The sequence below is a fragment of the Rhipicephalus microplus genome, chromosome X (assembly GCF_043290135.1).
Source record: "Rhipicephalus microplus isolate Deutch F79 chromosome X, USDA_Rmic, whole genome shotgun sequence".
Lineage (NCBI taxonomy): Eukaryota > Metazoa > Arthropoda > Arachnida > Ixodida > Ixodidae > Rhipicephalus > Rhipicephalus microplus.
The window spans coordinates 82,625,662-82,645,783 of NC_134710.1; the positions used below are offsets into that span (position 1 = coordinate 82,625,662).

The following is a 20,122-nucleotide window of genomic DNA, read 5'->3' on the forward strand; positions in this document are numbered from 1 at the left end:
AATTTTCGAGTGACGACGACAGGATTTGCTGTGATGAAGGGTCCTTAGTCGCTATCGCGTTGCAGGTTTCTAGAAAACCAGAAAAATATCGCATGTCACCCAGAAAAGATTGGATAATTTCCACAACATAGTAGCACCCCTAATTCTCGTTTCGCTTGTTTTCCACGCGTACAGGAACTTCTCAACTGGAAGCGAGGCCGCGGCCGTATTACGTCATTAATATTGCTATCGACAGTTTGTTTTGATGCTTCGGGGGTGGCTTGCTCTAATGTTGGTTACTCACTACAATGTCAACGGGGTCGTCTTGCGAGGTTGCTGCGAATTTGGCAAAGTGCGTCATAGCATTGTAGCACATACTTGGCACCCCTCGAGATCACAGCAGATACCAATGTTGCGGTTAAACAATTGCGAGAAAAGATGGCCGCAGAACGCTTTTATGGCCTGCACGGGCGACGCGGGGACAGCTCGAAGAAGATAGCGCCATCAACCATCAAAGTTGAGTAAAGTGCAACACAGAAACTGTTTCCAGACAGTGTACGTGTATGTTAATTGCGAAAAGCTAAGCGACGAAACGTTTTTGTTTTTTTCATTACCACATTTTTTTTATCCCAAAGAAGTTTTCATAAAATTTGGCCCGCATAATAAACGCAGCCCCAACTTTGCTCTGATTTTTCGAGATAAAGAATGCATTCATTACGCTAGTAAATACGGTATTTTGCGGCTGTTCACAATGAACGCGTGAAAGCCTCGATAAAGTGTTTGCCACCAGCTGACGATGATGCCAATGATAGCAAAGACACTGGGCTGCACATGCTGTATGAAAAAAGACCACGCAGACAGCACAGAACTGCATCGCAGTCCTGCATGCAATTTCACATGCTAGATGGCATTAGCCACACACGGCGATTTGTCATTCTTGAAGCTCTTCTAAATCAAAACTGAGATTGGTCGGTAATAAACAGACTATGACTAATTATCTATCATTTGCTATAGCAAGTGATGAACCATGTTATGACTGATAGGCCTCCAGCAATATATTGCAGTAAAAAAACATCCCACCAGCATTTTTGTATGAGCACCCCCTTAATGGAAGATCTCATAAATACGACTTAAGGCAAAATATCAACTAGTGCTGCTACATTAGTTTCTAGGGATCACACAAACGTTATAAACAACTCTGCATGATTGCCAGTAAAGTTTTTAGACATCAGTGACTATGCTGGTACTTGTAATACTGCAGAGCGTGTGGGTGTGCTGCTACATTAGTTTCTAGGGATCCCACAAACGTTACAAACAACTCTGCATGATTGCCAGTAAAGTTTTTAGACATCAGTGACTATGCTGGTACTTGTAATACTGTAGAGCGTGTGGGTGTGCGTAATTAAGGTGCAAAATGTGCTTTGTCCCATGACAGCTGTAGCCCCTTCTAATCTTCGTACACTTTTCCCGCATGATACTGGCGTGTTACGGTGAAAGTGACTTGATAAGAGTTGAGCTTGCAACCGACCAAGGTGAGACTATCAATGTTTTTTTTTTATGCGGAAGTATTTCTTAGCAAACTGTAGATACTTTGAGCGTCCGCCCATTCTTCCATCCGACCCCGGGGTAATACACTAACAAAAGTGACGAGCAATATTCACATAATCACACCGTAAAGGGTTCCTTGTCCTGATATAAGCGACTTTTGAAAGGGGAAAAGGAAGAAATAAGCGCAGTTCTGTTACTGAAAAGTGACGAGCAATATTCACATAGTCACACCGTAAAGGGTTCCTTGTCCTGGTATAAGCGACTTTTGAAAGGGGAAAAGAAAGAAATAAGCACAGTTCTGTTACTGCCTCTCTCAATGGAGGGCACCTCCACAGTTTTGCACAGGGGATGGGGGTAAGAAGGGATTAAAAAGGATAGGGAGGTATTAAAAGTATAGAGATAGAGATAGGAGCAGGAAGAGAGAGAGGCGCAGGGACAGCCACATACGTAAGTAAGGAGAAGATAGGAAAGATAGACACGGTCGCAGAAGTCCGAGGACGGGGCACCACTCGGCGAGAGCTCTTGTTGGTGTCGGGAGATGGCGTAGGGCGAGCCAGTCGGCTAGAGCTGCGCTGTCGTGAAAGATTGAGGGGCACAACCGGTCCGCATGAAATCCAGCAAGTGGGTCCCCTTGTTTTGATAATAGGGTACTAATGTCTATGCTATAACATGAGTGCTGACATTACATCAGACTCTAAGTTACCCAGTGCAGTCACGTAGACGCCAATATAATGGACATTCCTAGTAATCCCACCATGTGGACACAACTACCGCACTTAATGCACCTAGTAAGACTTGCCTCAAAGAAAACAAAGAACAGCATAGACAATCACTCGCCGGCTGTTTCACATAAAACAGATTCCCACGAGGCGTGGGATCTGCCAAATTTTCTACCTCAGTCAACATGTGACAGTTGGAGCGCGTGCATTGACTGGTTTATTAGCCCCGAGAAGCTGGAGTGGCGCCTCCTGGTGGGATGCCTAGGTGATGTCATGGCGCGAACTTTTCGATGCCCACCGCCGCGTGCCTACATAATGATGCGCTCGCTTTGTGCGCTGTTCCCCTGTTTGCGTTCACTTTCTGCTCGTCTCAAGCTGTACATGAATGACAGAAACAGAATCAGTAATGTCCCTGGAGAAACAATAAATGTTTACTTTTGCTTCTACACAATCGCAACCTCAATCGTAGGCAATGTAAAAAGGATGAAAATGTCTGTGTCGCGCTGCTAACCCCGATGATGTATTACATTCCTTGCCACGGCAGCCGCATGCTGACGAGTGTGAAAAGCGAGAACACACCTCTGTTTGGATACAAACAACTCATTGGTGCATAGTCATGTAATTTTGAGATGTAAGACAATATTTACATTATTAGGTTAAGCTGTTCATGGGTGACTCCTATAGAAGATATGAGGGTTTACCCTCCTGTAGGGTTATTTGTATTGGAAGAATCCACGTATTTACCAACACTGCTTTCATTGGTGTGTCAAAACTCGCGCTCGCTTGCATTATCGAGTCTCACAAAACATCTCATGCGCTCGCTCTAGAATACCACCGCCACTGTTGTCTGTTTTTCTCGTGTACTTGCTCACTAAGCACATTGTCCAGTTTCATGTTTCTCTCACAATAATTTTGGAGCTTCATTTCACCGAAATTTTTGAGGTCAAGTGTGGTTAAGGTTATGTGCGAAAATTCTCTTTGGAGTCAGATTCTGTCTTCGTGCAGAATCGTAGCAATGGTGCTATTGCGCTCGTAACTATCATTTTAGATCGCCACCTCATAAACTAATTTTCCTTGCAGCAGATTACTTGTACATGGACATGACATACGAGTCCAGTCACCACCTCATTGAGGGGAAGGTTGTTCAATTATTACTCAGGCCACGTCGCTGACTATGCCATTGAAAATGTTTATTTCAACTTTCCGGTGTTTGTGTTGGAATCGTAGCTATCAGCGGTGCTCCCATGTGAGGTGAACATTACTCTTTTTGACACGGGGGTAGACCACCCCAACATTTTACACAAATCAGGGTATACGACTACACAATCCCTGGCAACTGTTGAGAAGAAACATGTACAGTATACCACAAAAGTTTACAGTCCATGCGAGCGCATGCCAAAGTGCCTGTCCGCGCCACCTAGCGGTGCCCCATCTACCGTCGACCGCAGCGCTAGGGCGGAAACGGCTCTTCTTGTTATTCACTGGCCTTTCAATTTTCTACTGCTACGTAGCGCATTGCTAGTTCACAGTTTTCACACGAAGCGCTCATCTGCAGTATGACTATCACATTTCTATTTTCACAGCAGTATCAGCGCTATCACGGCGGGCCTCGAAAGGCATTCGATTGGCTATGTATGACTTTTTGATAAAGGTTGCGACTGATAACAGATGTGCTCATAAACTGCTCTGGAGGCAGAAGCACATAGACACAGATGCCAAAAAGCGTTTCGCATTAAAAAGTGAAAGGTGTGAAGTATTTGAGTCGTAAAACAGACAGGCCATAGATTAAGGAAGGGATGCGTCTCGGGCGCTGCGGTGCTGTCAATTGCCGCTGACGTAGCGGAAATGTCGCGAAGAGGCTTTGGGCTACGCGCTCGTGTGGTCCATAAACTTTTGTGATCGACTGTCCATATGATCCGAGTGAACGGATATATTCCAACATTTTCGAAATCGTATGTGGCAGTACAATGTCGTTTATTTTCCGAATATTTGAAGTTTGTGCTTATGACAGTCATATTCATGTAAAGTCACCTGTTGGAGAAAGTGCAATTCTGTGAAATCATTTAGATTATTCGCAGATGCAGGTGCAACTTTCACAGTAAAGCGCAATGTATTTAATGAATTGGAAACATCCCGATTTCATTTGTGATACTTCAGCACATGTTTCCATCCTAGAGTCTATGACTTGTTTTAATCACGTTAGCATCACTTAGCATATATTCTTATAGCACCCATTCTTGATGTAAGCAATGAAAGCAACAATTTTCACAATAAATCTGCCATTCGGACGGGAGCCTGCCTCTGTGACACGATAGAAAGTATGCACTAACTCCGAAAAAAGCGTTTTATGTTTACGCACATAGTTTTTCTATTGTTTACATGATTGTTTATGTTATATTAGATTGTATTAGTTTGATTGTTGCATTGTAAATGCTATCTTTGTATTAGAGATAAGCGTGATTCAAATGTACGCAAAGCATTTTACACACGTGTACCCTATCCCATTTTTATGTACGGTACACAATTCTGTTCTGTATTACAATGTTGTTTTCTTCTTTTTATGCGTGCTCACGTATCATTATGTCCATCTGCCTTGGTCTCCGTGTGAGACTGGCAGTATTGAAATAAATGAAAAAATTTAAGCTAAATTATGTAAACTTTTTACAGCCTCGATAACTTTCACTAGTTATAAAACCTGTCACTTTGTGTCTGGAGAGATTTGCGTCACGCAACTGAGGAGTAATATGCAAATCACTGCTAAAGAGCGGGTACGCGGCGGGCGCAAAAAAAGGAGACAAGCAGCAGCAGAAAAGGCGAGTCCTTGCCGTGATGTCACATTGCTGCGATCGCAGCAACACCAGTGTTCGTTCTTTGAGCTAATAAGCAAGCAGTTGGCTTCATCTGTGACTGGTAGTGACATAAAAATGCGATTTCTCAGCTAGAAGCATCAAATGGAGCAGATATTTTCAGTCTAGGACCAGAGAAAAGTATGAATTAACCAAAGTTATACAATTAAGCAGTTTGAATTAAGCGGCTTTAAAATACACTGAAAACATAGCTGGCCAACCAAGAATTTAAAGTTTGTTTGGATTAACCGAAAGTATGAATTATCCAGTTTATTGTATAGTTTTCTACGTTGCATTTATTACAATGAACTTCTAAAAAAGCAGACTTTTATTGACCTTCTGTATTCTCTCTAATGGAAGTCTGCTTCATTCTGAACCGCAGAAAATTTATTTAGCTACCTTTATTAAGCAGGACATCTGCTTTTGATGCAACATATGCAAAAGCAGAAATTACAATTTAAATAATAAAGATTAAACTACTGTTATCTACACAACAATACTAACAAGCATAGATTAATTTATTTATATCAACTGTACCTATGTATGTACAACATAGGGCAATACAATTTCATAAATGAAAAGAACGAGCAGCTGTAGTAATAATTCCCCAGTTCAGGTGGCCTCCATACATTATAAACAAAGCAGAATAACTCACCAGCCAGGTCTCGAGCATGTTATGCTGGTTGCACTTTTAACACACATCAACAGCTTGTTGCAACCACACCGTATGTACCTTTTCCCTTTTGGGGGGTTGCCCAAAGCCTGAAAATATAAACAACAAAATCTTCAGCAACCTTGTAACATTGCAACCATCTGATAACTCCTAGACTCCATCTGATAACTCCTAGACTCCTAGGCAAGTTTGGCTCTATAAATAGAATAGCACGAACTGCGCAAGCTTGCTCAGTGGCATGTCCAAAGCACCACAAGAGTGAGCTCTGTTAGCTGCCTTGCATGGAAGAGCATGGCTTTTTTTGTTGTGTACACCAAAAAAAATTCTTTTTTTTTCATTAGTATGACTGATTTTCATTATCGTTGGACACATGCAAACAATTACCATCCAAACTATATCCCATGATAAACAAATAATTCACCCAACAGTACATCTTAAAAAGATTTACACGCTAACAAGGGGATGCCGACCATTAAAAAAAGACACTAGCTGTCCACCACATACTTCAAGCACACGTTAAAAGGCAACCAAGCAATAATTGTGGTTGCCTTCATCTTTCCATTTATTTACAAGCAAGGCCCATGTAAATGCAGTGGTATTTGGAAGCAAGACTGCTTCCAAATACATAGCATTCCAAATGCACGCACACAAGCACTTACATACATGCACACACACACACACAAAATAAAAGAAAAAAATTAGGTACATGAAAAAAATGCCAAGTTAACTTAGTTTTTCAAAACAAAAAAGAATGCAATAGGACTGCAAGTTTTTCTTTTTGAAACAGTAGTAAGAAGGCAAAGACACACTGACATGATCATTGCCGAGTTGTATGGTTGAACTGTTTCAATTATTTCTGATGTCAGTACATGCACCTTTCCTGGGGTAAACCACCAGGCAAGTCAGCTGCTAAACTGCTCCAGCTTACTGCATGCTGAATTAACATAACTGCTGCTACACCTCAGTTTCACTGTGCCAGTGGAACATGTTTGGAACAGAATAGTCAGCTGATTATAAGTATGACAACCACTTAAAAATTTGACATTTACAAATGCATCAATTGAACTTATAATTATTAATTGGCCTGAGAGGGTCGCTCCAACACTATTCAACTCTAATTTTTTACCAGTGAGTTGTGTAGACTGAAGTATGGACAGATTAGTGCACGAAGAACGCCAGCGATAAGGGCACACAGTCCCAAATTATTCTTTCTAGAAAATACGAAACACAAAAAAAAGCCTAACCTCATCTTAATTTTTTGGGGGTCACATAGCCACATTTCACTCATCGCTAACTCTTTATGTTTGAATTATAAACCAGCCAAAGAAAATGAAAATTGTTTTCATTTTCTAGCTTTAAATAGCAACCTTTAAATTATTGTGCATAAACAATTTTAAAATACACCTTTAAAGCATACTTTTATGTATGTTGCGAATTCTCCACATGCCACAGAGGTGAGGACCGTGCAATGAAAAATGTAATTTAGACCTACACATCATGTCATGTGCCACGTCTGCGTACACACCAAATAAACAAAATTATTGAAGATGGAACTTGCGTCAGCCAGGCGAGAAAGAATGAAGAAGTGAGCGCTCTTGCACGCGCTTTGTGCTCTCTGCCATTAGCTACAAAACAATTGTTTCTAGCATAAAATATATTGCACAAGACAGCGCTAGATTTTCATGCTGAAAGCTGTGTTCCCCATGAGTACTTGAAAGCCAGCATTAAAGGCGGCTCGCATTGTGCGACTTGTTTGCTTGAAGTTTTTCTGTATGTTGCAAATTTGCAACACTAAGCAGTAAAGCGTTTATAATAAAGCACGTGGCCAATCAAATGAGCTGAAAGGACCTACGTATGGGAAGCTCGCACATCATTGTTGCCCGTTCAGTCCAACATATTAATGATGCCGTTGCTGTAGTAACAAACAAAGTGGTGCCTGCCCATGCTATTTTGTTTACACAGTAAGGCTGTTAGAAATTATCTACCCTGACCTATCAGAATTTGAGCGGGTGCTACTGCTTTGAAGCAAGGCTTTGTCAGCTATTCCTTAAAAAAAAACACTACACGTTACTGCCTCCTCTCATATAGAAAAGGAAATTCGTGTGCGAACAAGGGCAGTGAAGCATGGTTGCCTTCAGCAAACCAGAACTGCATAAAGTTAGGTTGTTCGGTAAGCCATTGAAAGTACAAGGGTGCAGTGACATCAATTCAATGAAGGGGATTACTTGCACCACTTCAATAACAATCAAGGGCGCCCTGCACATGTGCAATGAGGCAGCTCGCAAGCGTACAGAACCAAGAGGCAGGAAGGGAGGGGAGTCTTTCATATGGACACCCAATCCGTACAAGCAATAAAGCCAGAGGTGAAACGGCAGCCAGCACCTCTGTTGTGCTTTGTAATTGTAGCGACTTTTTTGTTGTTATTGTTGTTGCCCCATCGTCTATTTAGAATTCAATGAAAAAAATGAATATTGTTACGTAAAATGAGACGGGACGTGACTATTTGCCAGTGTATTTACACCGATAAAATCGGAGGGCAGCACACAGAGCGAGCAAACCAGTCCTCTTCGTCGTCTTCTGTCTACAGAATGGTTCACCCTTCATGCGATAGCTATGTAGCAATATAATATAATAATAATTGTTGGGGTTTAATGTTCTAAAACCACCATATGATTATGAGAGATGCCACAGTGGAGGGCTCTGGAAATTTCGACCAGATGGTATTCTTTAACGTGCACCCAAATCTGTCTGAAATAGTGAAATCAGTGAGTGCTACAAAGTACATGCAATGTGTGAGCAAGTATGATGATGATTAGTGGAGTTTTGTGACGCAAGGGCCATGGGTGGCCAAAGAGCACCATGTCTTTTGTGTGGTTTAAGCGATGACCAATGATTGCAATGACAGGGTGTATTTTGGCTGTATAAAGGCCTAAAACCACGCGCTGTATGACAGCGTAAAAGGTGTGTATACGTATAAAATTATGACAGTGACATGCGATGTGATGTATGAGTGCGAAATAAATTACAAATAACCATTTTATCTACTTGTGAGAGATCGGAAGAAAAAACACCAATACATCCTAGGGGTCTTTGAGACCAAAGGCTAGGTAGTAGGTCTTCTGTGAGTGGCTGCCACAGCAACAACCTCTGTTGAGAGGTCGTCTTATTGATGTCTTTGATATATGATGTCAAAGCTATGAATGTCCATTAAGAACGCGAACAATGAATCAAATTTAAATATTGCTTCATTACCTATGAACATTCGAGGATGAAAAGGAATTTGTTGACGATAAGCTAGCAAGAAGTGCTTTTTTCTGATGGATTCCAGCTCACTGCACTGAACGAGGATGTGAATGACAGTGAGTGGTTCACCACACTCATCACACAAAGGTGGATCACCACCAGACAAAAGGGACGAGTGTGTACTGTGTGTGTGTCCTATTCTTAATCTCGTAAGTGTTGCTTCTGTGTGGTGCGATTTTGATACTGGCGGCCAATTCCCGATATGTGGTTTTATGAGATGAAGTTTATTCTGTGTTTGCCTGTCCCATGATCGCTGCCAATGGTCCCAGAGTTTTCATTTGAGATAAAGTTTCAGCTTCAGTACAGGGACAGCTATGTCTGTATTGGCAGTACTTCCATGGGAGGATGCAGCAAGCTTGTTCGCAAACACATTTCCATGGATCTCACGATGCCCAGGCACCCAGCACACTGTGACATGCTGTCCGAGCGTGTAAATTTTGCATAAAATTGTGTATAATCAGATTAAGACAGGATTTTTGTGTTTTTTTCATTATTTTTAGAGCTTTTACCACACTCAGGGAATCAGTGTATATTACTGCATTTTGTTGTTTCAATTGCTTAATGTGTTTTACAGCTGCGAGTATTGCAAGGGCTTCTGCTGTAAAGATGCTTGTGTAAATGTGCAGAATGCCGATATCTGAAAAAGATGGACCGACTGCTGCTGATGACACAGAATTATGAGAGTTAGAAGCATCCGTGAAAAATTCAGGTCAGCTATACTTGTGCTCCCGTTCAAGGAAGTACGCATGAATATGTGCAAGAGAGGCATGTTTCGTAACTTCCACGAAGGACACATCACAGTCTATGGACTGCCACTATCACGGTAGTAGGTTTGCTGCGGGGGCCGCCAAACAGTACTCTAAAATAGGAACCCCCCTTTTCTCAGCTAGGCCCCTCACTCGTAGTGCATAGGGCTCTCGTAACGAAGGACGATTAAACAGAAGGATAGAAGTGGACAAATCATTGACAGTGGAGTGTGAAGGGTGTTCTTGTTTGCGTTAACCTTTAGAAAAGATACAATTGATAGGTAGGACCTCTGAAGATGGAGTGACCACTCATTCGATTCAATGTACAGGCTTTCTATGGGACGAATTTTAAAGGCGCCCATAGATAAGCGAATGCCTAGATGATAGACAGGATCAAGCATCCGTAAGGCGTTTGGTGCAACGTATTGATAGATTATTACCTCGTAGTCTGAGCGGGTACGTATGAGGCTTTTGTACAGATCTATCAGACACTTCTTATCACTGCCCCACATAGTGAGTGACAAAACCTTTAGAACATTTATTGTTTTAATACATTTACCTCTAAAATGTTTAATGTGTGATAAGAATGTCAGTTTACTGCCCAGGAGTAGGCGTAAGAATTTGTGCTCCGTCTTTACGAAAAGAAGTTGACCATGCAGGTCAATATTTGGATCAGGATGAAGGCCTCGCTTTCGGGAGAACAGGAAGCAGGTGCTTTTTTTTTTTTTTTTGCATTAAAGCTATAACCATTCTCGCCTGCCAATTTCGATATCTTGTTCAGACCTAACGAGACCTGCCACTCACATATAGAAAGATTGCATGACTTAAAAGCATATTATCGACGTATGTGCAATAGAATATATTGTGTGGAATGCAAAGACTCAAGGAATTCATCTTGACAATAAAAAGAATACAGCTAATTACTCCACCTTGCAGCACTCTCATTTCTCGGACAAGTGTTTGGGACAAAACATTGCCCATTTGAACATGGAATGTGGGGTTTAACAAGTAACTTTCGATTATGATAAACATTCTAACATGCACGCCAAAGTCGGACAGGTCTCTTAATATTCCAAAGCGCCAAGTTGTGTCGTAGTCCTTCTTCATACCGAGAAACGCCGATAGAAAATATTGATTGTGGATGAAAGCGTCTCGAATTTGTGCCTCGATACATACAAGGTGGTCAATAGTGGATCTACCTTCTCGAAAACCGCACAGGTACTGATCAAGCAGATTGTTTGATTCAACATAGTGTATCAGGCGCCTACTTAACATCTTTTCAAAGACAACTTGTTAGTGTGACGGGCTCGTAAATATCTACAAAGGACGGATCCTTGCCCTGTTTAAAAATGGGAATTACAATAGCCTCTTCCCAAGAAGTAGACATCTCACCCAACATACATATAGCATTGTACAGTGAAAGTAGGGTGTACTGCGTTTCAATCAAAAAGGTTTTTATAATTTTATATACCACACGATCAGACCCTGGGGAAGATTTATTACAGCAGTTTAGAGATGCCCATAGCTCTCGTAAACAAAAAGAATCATTGCATGCCTCATATTTTGTACATTTGCATTCGTTTGTATTTCTATTCCTGTTTTGTACCGCTGAAAGGCCTCAGAGTAATGCAATGAGCTCGACACCCATTGGAACTGTTCGCCCAGAGAGTTCGCCTGGTCTTTTAGGTTGTCACCTTGGGTGTTTACTAGAGAAGGTGAATATGCCTGCCCTCCTATTATCCTACCGAACCTCTTCTATACTTTACCCTCATGCGTATAGAAAGTAATGCCTAATAAAAACATTTGCCAACTATACCGTCTCGCTTGTTGGTGCGTTCTCCTGCCTTGCGACTTAATATCCTTAAAGTTTGTGAGGTTCTCAGCTGTTGGGGAGTCCCACAGAAACCTCCCGGCTTTGTTTTGTTCCTTGCGCCTGTTTCAACAATCATTATTCCACCATGACACGATTCGTTTACCAGATTGTCCCTTTGTTTGTGGGATGCATTTCATTGGAGCCCCAATAAGAAAAGCTGTAAAATAGTCGATAGCGGCTTTTATACTTAAGGAACACAAGTAAGTCCAACTTAAGTGGATAATATTATAAAACTGTTCTTAATCAGCTTTGTCTGTGACCAATTCAGGAACTTGTGAGGGACTTTCATTTGATAGCGGTGAACTCAGAACTATGGAGAAATGGTCACTTCCAAAAAGGTTATTGATTACTTTCCACTGGAGTAGGGGTAGAAGCGATGGAGACGCAATGCTGAGGTCTATGGATGAGTATGTTTTGTTCGCGAGGCTATAGTATGTGCGTTCTTTCCGATTCAACAGACATGCAGCATAAGATAGCAGGAACTGTTTAATTAGCAACCTCGTGCATCACAGCGAGAGTCGCCCCATAGACCATTATGTGCGTTGAGGTCCCCAAAGACCAGATAAGGTTCAGGGAACTCAACTATTAAGGGCTGAAATTCATGTTTTGCGAGAAGGTGATGTAGGGGTATGTATAGAGAGCAGATGGTGACGAGTTTGTTTTGCAGTAGTAGATGTGCACATGCTGCTCCTTGATAAACTATAATGGCCACGCCACCGGACGATGCCTCAGCATCATCTCGGTCCTTTTGGAATATAACATAAGAACGTAGAAAATTGGTGCTTTCGGGTTTTCAGTGTGTTTCTTGTACACACAGCACTTGTGGTGAATGTTCGTGTAAGAGTTCTTGGATGTCGTCGAGGTTTCTTAAAAAACTTCTCACGTTCCACTCAATAATTTGTGTATCCACTGTGAGTGTAGATTAGTGCTGTGTGTACTGGAGGAAGTGTTGGTCTAGGTCAGGGAACCCTTGTCAAGCCCCCTGATAAGTGTTCCCAATTTTTTATGGCGCTTTAACGAGCTGCGCCGGTCCTTCGGGGCCTGTGGCACCGCTGGACTCGCCATTGTGTCCATCGCCTCGGTTGCGGCACTGGATGTCGGTATGCGAGTTGCGGGCATGGATGGCACAGTTTTCGGGCTTTCTCGCTGAACAGTAGGGCCTGAGCCTGCAGACCTGGAGGCCTGAAACCCCTTAGGGTGCCAAGCAGCACGGGCTGCTTCCGCTTGGGGGACAGATAGCCCTACCGTCCGTCCGCTCTGTGTGGTATGTGCGGACGCTGCGAACCATTGTGACACTGGCCCCTTACGTGTCACGTACATGAATGAAGGTCCCTGCAGAAAAGAGAGGCAGTTTCGTGCCTTCTTAAAGGAAATACTTTCAGTTACTTTCAGGGTTATGATTTCCTTTTCTTTCTTCTATGCAGGACAGGCGCGAGAGTAGGCGGGGTGCCCGCCTTCGCAGTTTGCACAGTGCAGATCTTCGACGCAGTCGTCTGCACGGTGTTTGTTCGAGCTGCATATGGCACAGGTTTGGCGGCCGCGGCAGCTCTGAGAGCCATGACCGAAACGTTGGCACTTGAAGCAACATCGTGGGTTCGGGATATATGGTCGAACTTTTAACCTCAGGTAGCCTGTTTCAAGATATTCTGGTATGGTGCTAGTGCAAAAAATAACAACCCGGTGTTTGGATGAGATTTCTTTGTCATCGCGTCTGATTTCAATTCGCTGCACATGTGTTACATGCTGTTCGTTCCAGCCATCAAGAAGCTCATTCTCAGTCAAATTTCCAATAGATCTTGATCGGACACCTCACCCTTGCAGCTATTGAGGGAGCGGTGCTCAGAGACGGATACAGGTGTTGTTCCGAAGGAGACACATTTTGTGAGGTTTTCATACTGCGTCTTGCTTTGTATTTCAAGGAGAAGATCCCGACTGGCCATTCTTGTAGGCTTATATCCTTGACCTAGTGCCTCAGCGAGACATCTTGACATGACAAAAGGAGAAATCGTTCTAGCATTCTTTTAAGCTGTTTCACCATGAATAACGTGGAATCGGAGGGAAATTTCTTGTGGTTTTTGAAAGAGATTGAAGGTTGCTTCGGTGCGCCCTCTTTTTGGGAGAGGACGATCATGTCATTGAGGGAACGAAAAAGATGCCATAGATTATGCGTATTTCGGCAGCTATGCCAGCCGCCCACCATGTAGCCCAACATGAAGACGCGACAGCTCTTACGTTTATATCAAGGCTTGCCAGCACCGGCTGTACACAGCTACTATAACCATATATAATGTGTCCAAGGGAGAACACACAAAGGTTAACCCTCGCCACAAGAAAAGAAGAAAGTAAATGGAAGAGAGGAGAATACAGGACAGATTGAAAAGAGAAAGAAACAATATTTAATAAAAACAAAGTGGTTCATCGCGGGTGAGGCCTTCTTCTAAGGCTCCAATGGCTATAGCGGCTCAGCGGGCCTGACCCAGGGTCACTAGTTGGCTTCCCAGGGTTCGTTCAGAGAGTCTCGCCTCCCACGACCACGTATGTATTGGGTGCGTACGTCCTATGTCAACTGTGACAGGTCGCTCTGGACAGCTGTAGGTAATATGTGTTAGTGTAAGAGTATCTCTGCACTACGGGCATGCGTTGGGATATCTTGCCGGGTACATTATGTAAAGCTCATGCAGATTTGGGAATGTATTAGTCAGCAGGCGGTGCCAGTCCCAAGCTTGATGTCTATTGAGGTCCTTATGGGGAGGTGCCCTGATACGGCGATCTAATCTTTGTTTCTCTAAGATCTCTAAGATTCCACGCCGTGTCACTCCTTCATCTGTATCCTCTTCAGCAGCGGGTGGTAGTGGGGCTCGGCCACCGAGTACTCTAATTTGGCAAACATCCTGGCCCATATGGACCGGACACCAAGTTAACCCATGGTCAAAGAGGAGTTCGTTTCCCAACAGCTTGATGGCCTTTATAGGTAATATGCCCTTGAGGTACATGCAACAAGCTGTCTGAGAGTCTGAGACAACATAAGCAGAGGTACCCTCTTTGTCTGCCATTCGAATGGCGAGAGCAATGGCAGTTGCCTTGGCTGACGCGGAGGATGAGGTACGTATGGAGGCGGAGTTGACAAGTTTACCCCGGTTGACTACAGCGAGAGCAGAAGCGCGAGATTGCCCTTGCTGCTTAGGGTAGGGACTGATGTCTGTATAATAAACGTCAGGACGATTCTTCAGTCGCTGCAGCCTCTGTACTCGAGCTTTTCGGCGTCCATATGGTAGTACGGATGCATATTGCGAGGAATGGGCTGCACCATGATGCACTGTCCGAGATTCTATGAGAGTAGGTTGGTGGTTTCAGAACAATATTGCGGCGAGATAGGATATTCGAGTTGTCATAAGAGAAATTTTGCCTGTGATGTGCCGCAGAGTCGTTCTTGCTGAGAGATCAGTGTGGAAGCTGCCAGCTCTTCGAAGGTATTATGCACCCCCAGTTCCAGCAGGTGTTGTGTGCTTGCACTGGTAGGTAGTCCAAGGGCTGCTTTAGTCGCCAGTCGAATAAATATGTCGGCTTGCTGTAAGCCGACTCGGAACAAGTGCTTGCACAAGCCTCACCGTGTTGTGCTCAGTCATGCTGTTATTTCCTCTGGAGATTGTTCTAACGAGTCCCGTCAGCCTTTTTACTGTATGCTTCAGCTTACCTAAGGCGACCGTGACACTCGTCGTTTCCTGAATGTGCATGCCGAGTATTCGAAGGGTGCTAACTCTTCTGAGTGGCAATCCTTCCAAGTAAAATGTTAGCTCAGGTGCTTGGCAAGACCGCGAATTATATGGACGTATGTGAATATATTCTGACTTCGACGGTGCGCACTTCATCCCAACTTTTTCTGGGTAGTCTTCCACTATGCTCCAGACAGTTTGCAGGGTATCCTGGCGCTCTCCGTAAGACCCTTGGGTGGTCCAAAGGGTTATATTGTCGCGAGTTATAAATTACAGGGGGTTTATTTAAAAACACGGACAGTGGAACTTGTAGAGACGCTCTCAGAGAAGGCCGCTAAGATTGTCGTCTTCTTCACTCGCCTGCTCTGCGCCTCTCGAGCAAATCCGCGTTCTTCGTTGTCGTCACAATCTCGCCGCTAAACGCAGCTATGCACGTGGCATTACCCTCCCGCCAGAGTGAGCGTCGTCCCGATGCTCAACAGGTAGAGATGCGGCCAGCGGCTGTTTACATCACTGAGAGTGGTAAAGTTTCATGCGGACCACGTGCACTGTCTCAGGCAGATGCTGGCGACGTTTCGAACAGGAGGAGGCGTCGGGCACGACTTCGTACCTCACGTCGCTAAGACGGCGCAAAACCTTGTAGGGTCCGAAGTATCAGCGTAGGAGTTTCTCAGAGAGGCTTCGTCGTCGTACAGGAAACCAAACCCAGACTCTATCTCCAGGTTGATAAATGACGAATCGATAGCGAAGGTTGTACCGTTGGGCGTCAAGTTGCTGCTGGTTCAGTATTTTGACGCGGGCAAGCTGCCTTGCTTCCTCGGCGCGCTCAGTGAAGTCTGCGGCGTCTGTCTCTGAATCATTGCAATCGTAAGGCAGCATGGCGTCAAGCATTGTAGTAACTTCTCTGCCATGAATTAGTGCGAACGGCGTCATTTTTGTTCTTTCCTGGCGCGCCGTATTATACGCGAATGTGATGTACGGCAATATTCGGTCCCAATTCTTGTGTTCCACGTCGACGTACATGCAAAGCATGTCAGCGATTGTCTTGTTAAGTCGTTCTGTAAGCCCATTCGTTTGTGGGTGGTAAGCTGTCGTCTTCCTATGCGCTGTGCCACTGAGCGTAAGCACAGTGCGCAAAAGCTCGGCTGTAAACGCGGTACCTTTGTCTGTTATGACGACAGCTGGAGCACCATGTCTCAGGACAATGTTCTCAATGAAGAACTGGGCCGCTTCAGCTGCAGTGCCACTCACGATTGCCTTGGTCTCCGCGTATCGGGTGAGGTAGTCCGTCGCCACTATAGCCCATTTGTTGCCGCTGTGCGATGTTGTGAATTGGCCCAGCAGATCGATTCCGATTTGAGAAAACGGGGTTTCTGGCACGGGCACAGGATGTAATAGCCCAGCGGGTTTGACAGGGGGTACCTTGCGCCGCTGACAGTCAATGCATGTTCGGACGTAATGTTTCACCTCTGCTGCGATTCTTGGCCAGTAATATTTTCCTTTGATGCGTGTCAGTGTTTTTGTGAAACCGAGGTGGCCCGCAGTGGCTTCGTCATGGCAGGCTTGTAAAATTTTGCGGCGGAGAGGTCCAGGAACTACCAGCAGATAGCTTCTACCTGTTGATGAAAAATTCTTTTTGTACAGAATTTCGTCCCGTAAACAGAATGATGATAAGTTTTTTGAAAACACTCTTGGTGCATTGGCGGCTCGTCCGTTCAAGAATTCTATAAGCGAGTTGAGCTCCCGATGATCTTGTTGTTGCCGAGAAATAATAGCTGCATCAACAACTCCTAAAAAACCTGTGAATTAATCATCTTCTATAGCCGGTGATTCAATCGGTGACCTTGACAAACAGTCGGCGTCTAAGTGTTGCCTTCCGGACTTGTAAACTATGGCCATGTCGTACTCTTGAAGCCGTAAGCTCCATCGTGCTAAACATCCAGATGGGTCTTCATGTTGGTCAACCAACAAAGAGAGTGATGGTCGCTTACGACTTGGAAAGTGCGGCCATATAAGTACGGGCGAAACTTCACAACTGCCCAAACGACAGCCAGACACTCCGCCATTGTTGAGTAGTTGGACTCGGCGCGTGTCAACGTTCTGCTAGCGTAGGCAATTCATAAAGCCCGTCTGGTGTCACGAAGGCAGTCTTTTCTCGGTCGCGCTCATCTACTTCTATTTGCCAGTATCCACTTTTAAGGTCCATTGACGAGAAGTAGCGCGCATGCCGTAGCCTGTCTTGGTCTGGGTCATGGGTCACAGACTTGTCAGCGGCGAATGTGATCACACCATCGCGTATGTTGACCACAGCACCGTACTCTCTTGAATCCATTCCCAGTATCATAGGTTTGCAGCACTGCAGTAGGATCAGAAATGTGGCTACAAAAGCCACATTCTCAATCGTGAGTCTTGCTGTACATTTTCCCGTGGGAGTCATTATCTGGCCTCCAGCATTTCGGATATAAGGGCCCGTCCATTCCATCCTGACTTTTTTGAGTTCGTCTGCCAATCATTCACTCATTATGAAGAAGTCTGCACCCGTATCGACTAAGGCCATCACTTCAACGCCGTCAATCATCACAGCGAGGTCAGCAGTCACAGTTTTCTCGGCGGAGTCTTCATCATCGTCTCTCACGTGTTTCGGCAGCAGTGGGGGATTTTCGGCAATTCGACGGCTTGCAACCTTCCCCAGAGATTGCTGCTTTCAGTTTCCCCGCTGTGGGCTGGGAGATTGACCTCTGACAGCGTCAGCAAAATTACGGCGGCTTGGTGAACCAAAGCGAGCCGGGGATGGTGAGCGCGTCCAGAAGGTAGAAGAGCCTTCCTGCCTACCAGCCTGGTCGTCGTCTCTGGGGGCACGGCTTTCGTCGAACTGTCGGCGTGTAGCTGTAGGTGCACTACCGCGGTATTCAGCTCGGCGATGCGGGCAAAAACTGTAAATGTGCCCTGGCTCCCCACAGTTGTAGCAGAGTGGTCGGCGATCTGCAGTGCGCCATATGTCGGTCTTCCGCATATAGGGTCGCCTGACAGAATCCTGCTGAGCCCAGGCTGTCACAGGATACGGTTCGAGATACTGCGGCGCTGGCATGGGCGTGGGTCGACGAACAGCGTCTGCATAGCTGTATCCGTTCGGCAGGTAGGATACTTCAGGAGCTAATGGACGACGCACAGCGTCTACGTACTTACACGAGTTTGGACGGTGCGGTGGAGCGGAATATTGCTGAGGAGAGGCAAACGCTTGTCGAAGTTATGGCGAATGACTTCAGCGACGGAGGCTATCGTGGACTCCTGCTGCGGGGGCGCCTGTGACTGCAATGTGTATTTTGCGTTCTCCTTCGCGATCTGCTCACGCACGATCTGTCTACTCAGGTGGCGTAGAGAAAACTCGTCGTTTGCGGTAAATGCGGCGCCTGTAGCTGCGCCGGTGGCCGGGCAATCAGACTGTCGGTACCGTTGCTGCAGCGCACGCTCTATTGCGGTGGCCTCCCTGGTGAACTCGTCCACTGTTGTTGGCGGATCGCGCACAAGACCAACAAACAGCTGCTCTTTGACGCCCCTCATGAGATGGCTTAGCTTTTGAGCCTCGGGCATGTTGGGGTCTGCGCGGTGGCACAGACGCACCATATCCTCAGCAAACATGGCAACGCTTTCATGCAGCTGTTGGGTGCGTCCTTCAAGAAGGCGTACGTTTTCGCGTCGGTCCGCGTTACCGAAGGTGTCAAGAAACCGACGACAAAACTCCTCCCATGTCGTCAATGTTGCCTCCCGGTTCATAAACCACGTCTTCACGCCGTCTTCAAGGGCGAAGAATAAGTGGAAGAGCTTTCCATCGAGACTCCAGTAGTTCGATTTAGCTACCCGTTCAAACTGCTCAAGCCAGTCTTGTGCATCTTCGTTCGGCCGGACATGAAATGGTTTAGGAATGCGCATATTCTGAACCGTCACCTGTGCAGGACTCCTTGCCATTTCTTGAGTAGGGGTGGCTGTCGGGAGTGTTGCTCCCTCTAAAAGGCCAAATTCTGGTTCAAGACCTTGAAGGTGACAGCTTGAGTGGTGCACAGGCGTCTTCACGCGCGGCTGTCTCGTAGGGCTGGAGTCGGGGCTTCTCACAGGGGTGCTGACCATGAGGTGGTAGTACCCAGCTCCTCCACCAGTGTCGCGAGTTATAAATTACAGAGGGTTTATTTAAAAACACGGACAGTGGAACTTGTAGAGACGCTCTCAGAGAAGGCCGCTAAGATTGTCGTCTTCTTCACTCGCCTGCTCTGCGCCTCTCGAGCAAATCCGCGTTCTTCGTTGTCGTCGCTATCTCGCCTCTAAACCCCGCTATGCACACGGCAATATCGTCTGCATACATTGCAAAGCCAAGGCGGGGTTCATGAGTGAGCATTATGGCCAGCTTGCGTAGCCCGACATTAAAAATAAAGAGAGACAATACAGAGCCATGCAGTGTGCCTCGATTGGGCATACTAAAGGGGTTGGATTTGAGTGAACTCAATGTGAGAGTTGCAGTGCAACTGCGCAGAAAAGCTTGAACGTAGTGGTAAATACATGGCCACATCCAATATCTTCCAATCCTTGCAATATCATTTCGTGAGAGATAGTGTCAAACGCTTTGTGCACATCCAATGCCAAGACTAAGTTGTCAAGACTGCCTGAAGGTGGATTCAATACTTTCTCCTTGAGTACAAGAAAGATGTCCAGTGCCGAGACCCCTCTGCG

The 20,122-nt window shown here is 45.2% G+C and overlaps 1 protein-coding gene across 5 annotated transcripts in view; it reads right to left on the bottom strand.

The window, feature by feature from the left end:
• Positions 1–20,122, bottom strand: part of LOC119176165 (type 1 phosphatidylinositol 4,5-bisphosphate 4-phosphatase) — an 86,464-nt gene that overhangs the window by 53,499 nt on the left and 12,843 nt on the right. For all 5 annotated transcript variants that reach the window (XR_012886871.1, XR_012886869.1, XR_012886872.1 and 2 more), the window contains exon 3: positions 5,748–5,854. Coding sequence is in view for 1 of the 5 variants with exons in the window: in XM_037427319.2 (XP_037283216.2) it covers positions 5,748–5,854 (107 nt within the window). In the remaining 4 variants the exon portion in view is untranslated. The remainder of the gene's footprint in view (positions 1–5,747; positions 5,855–20,122) is intronic.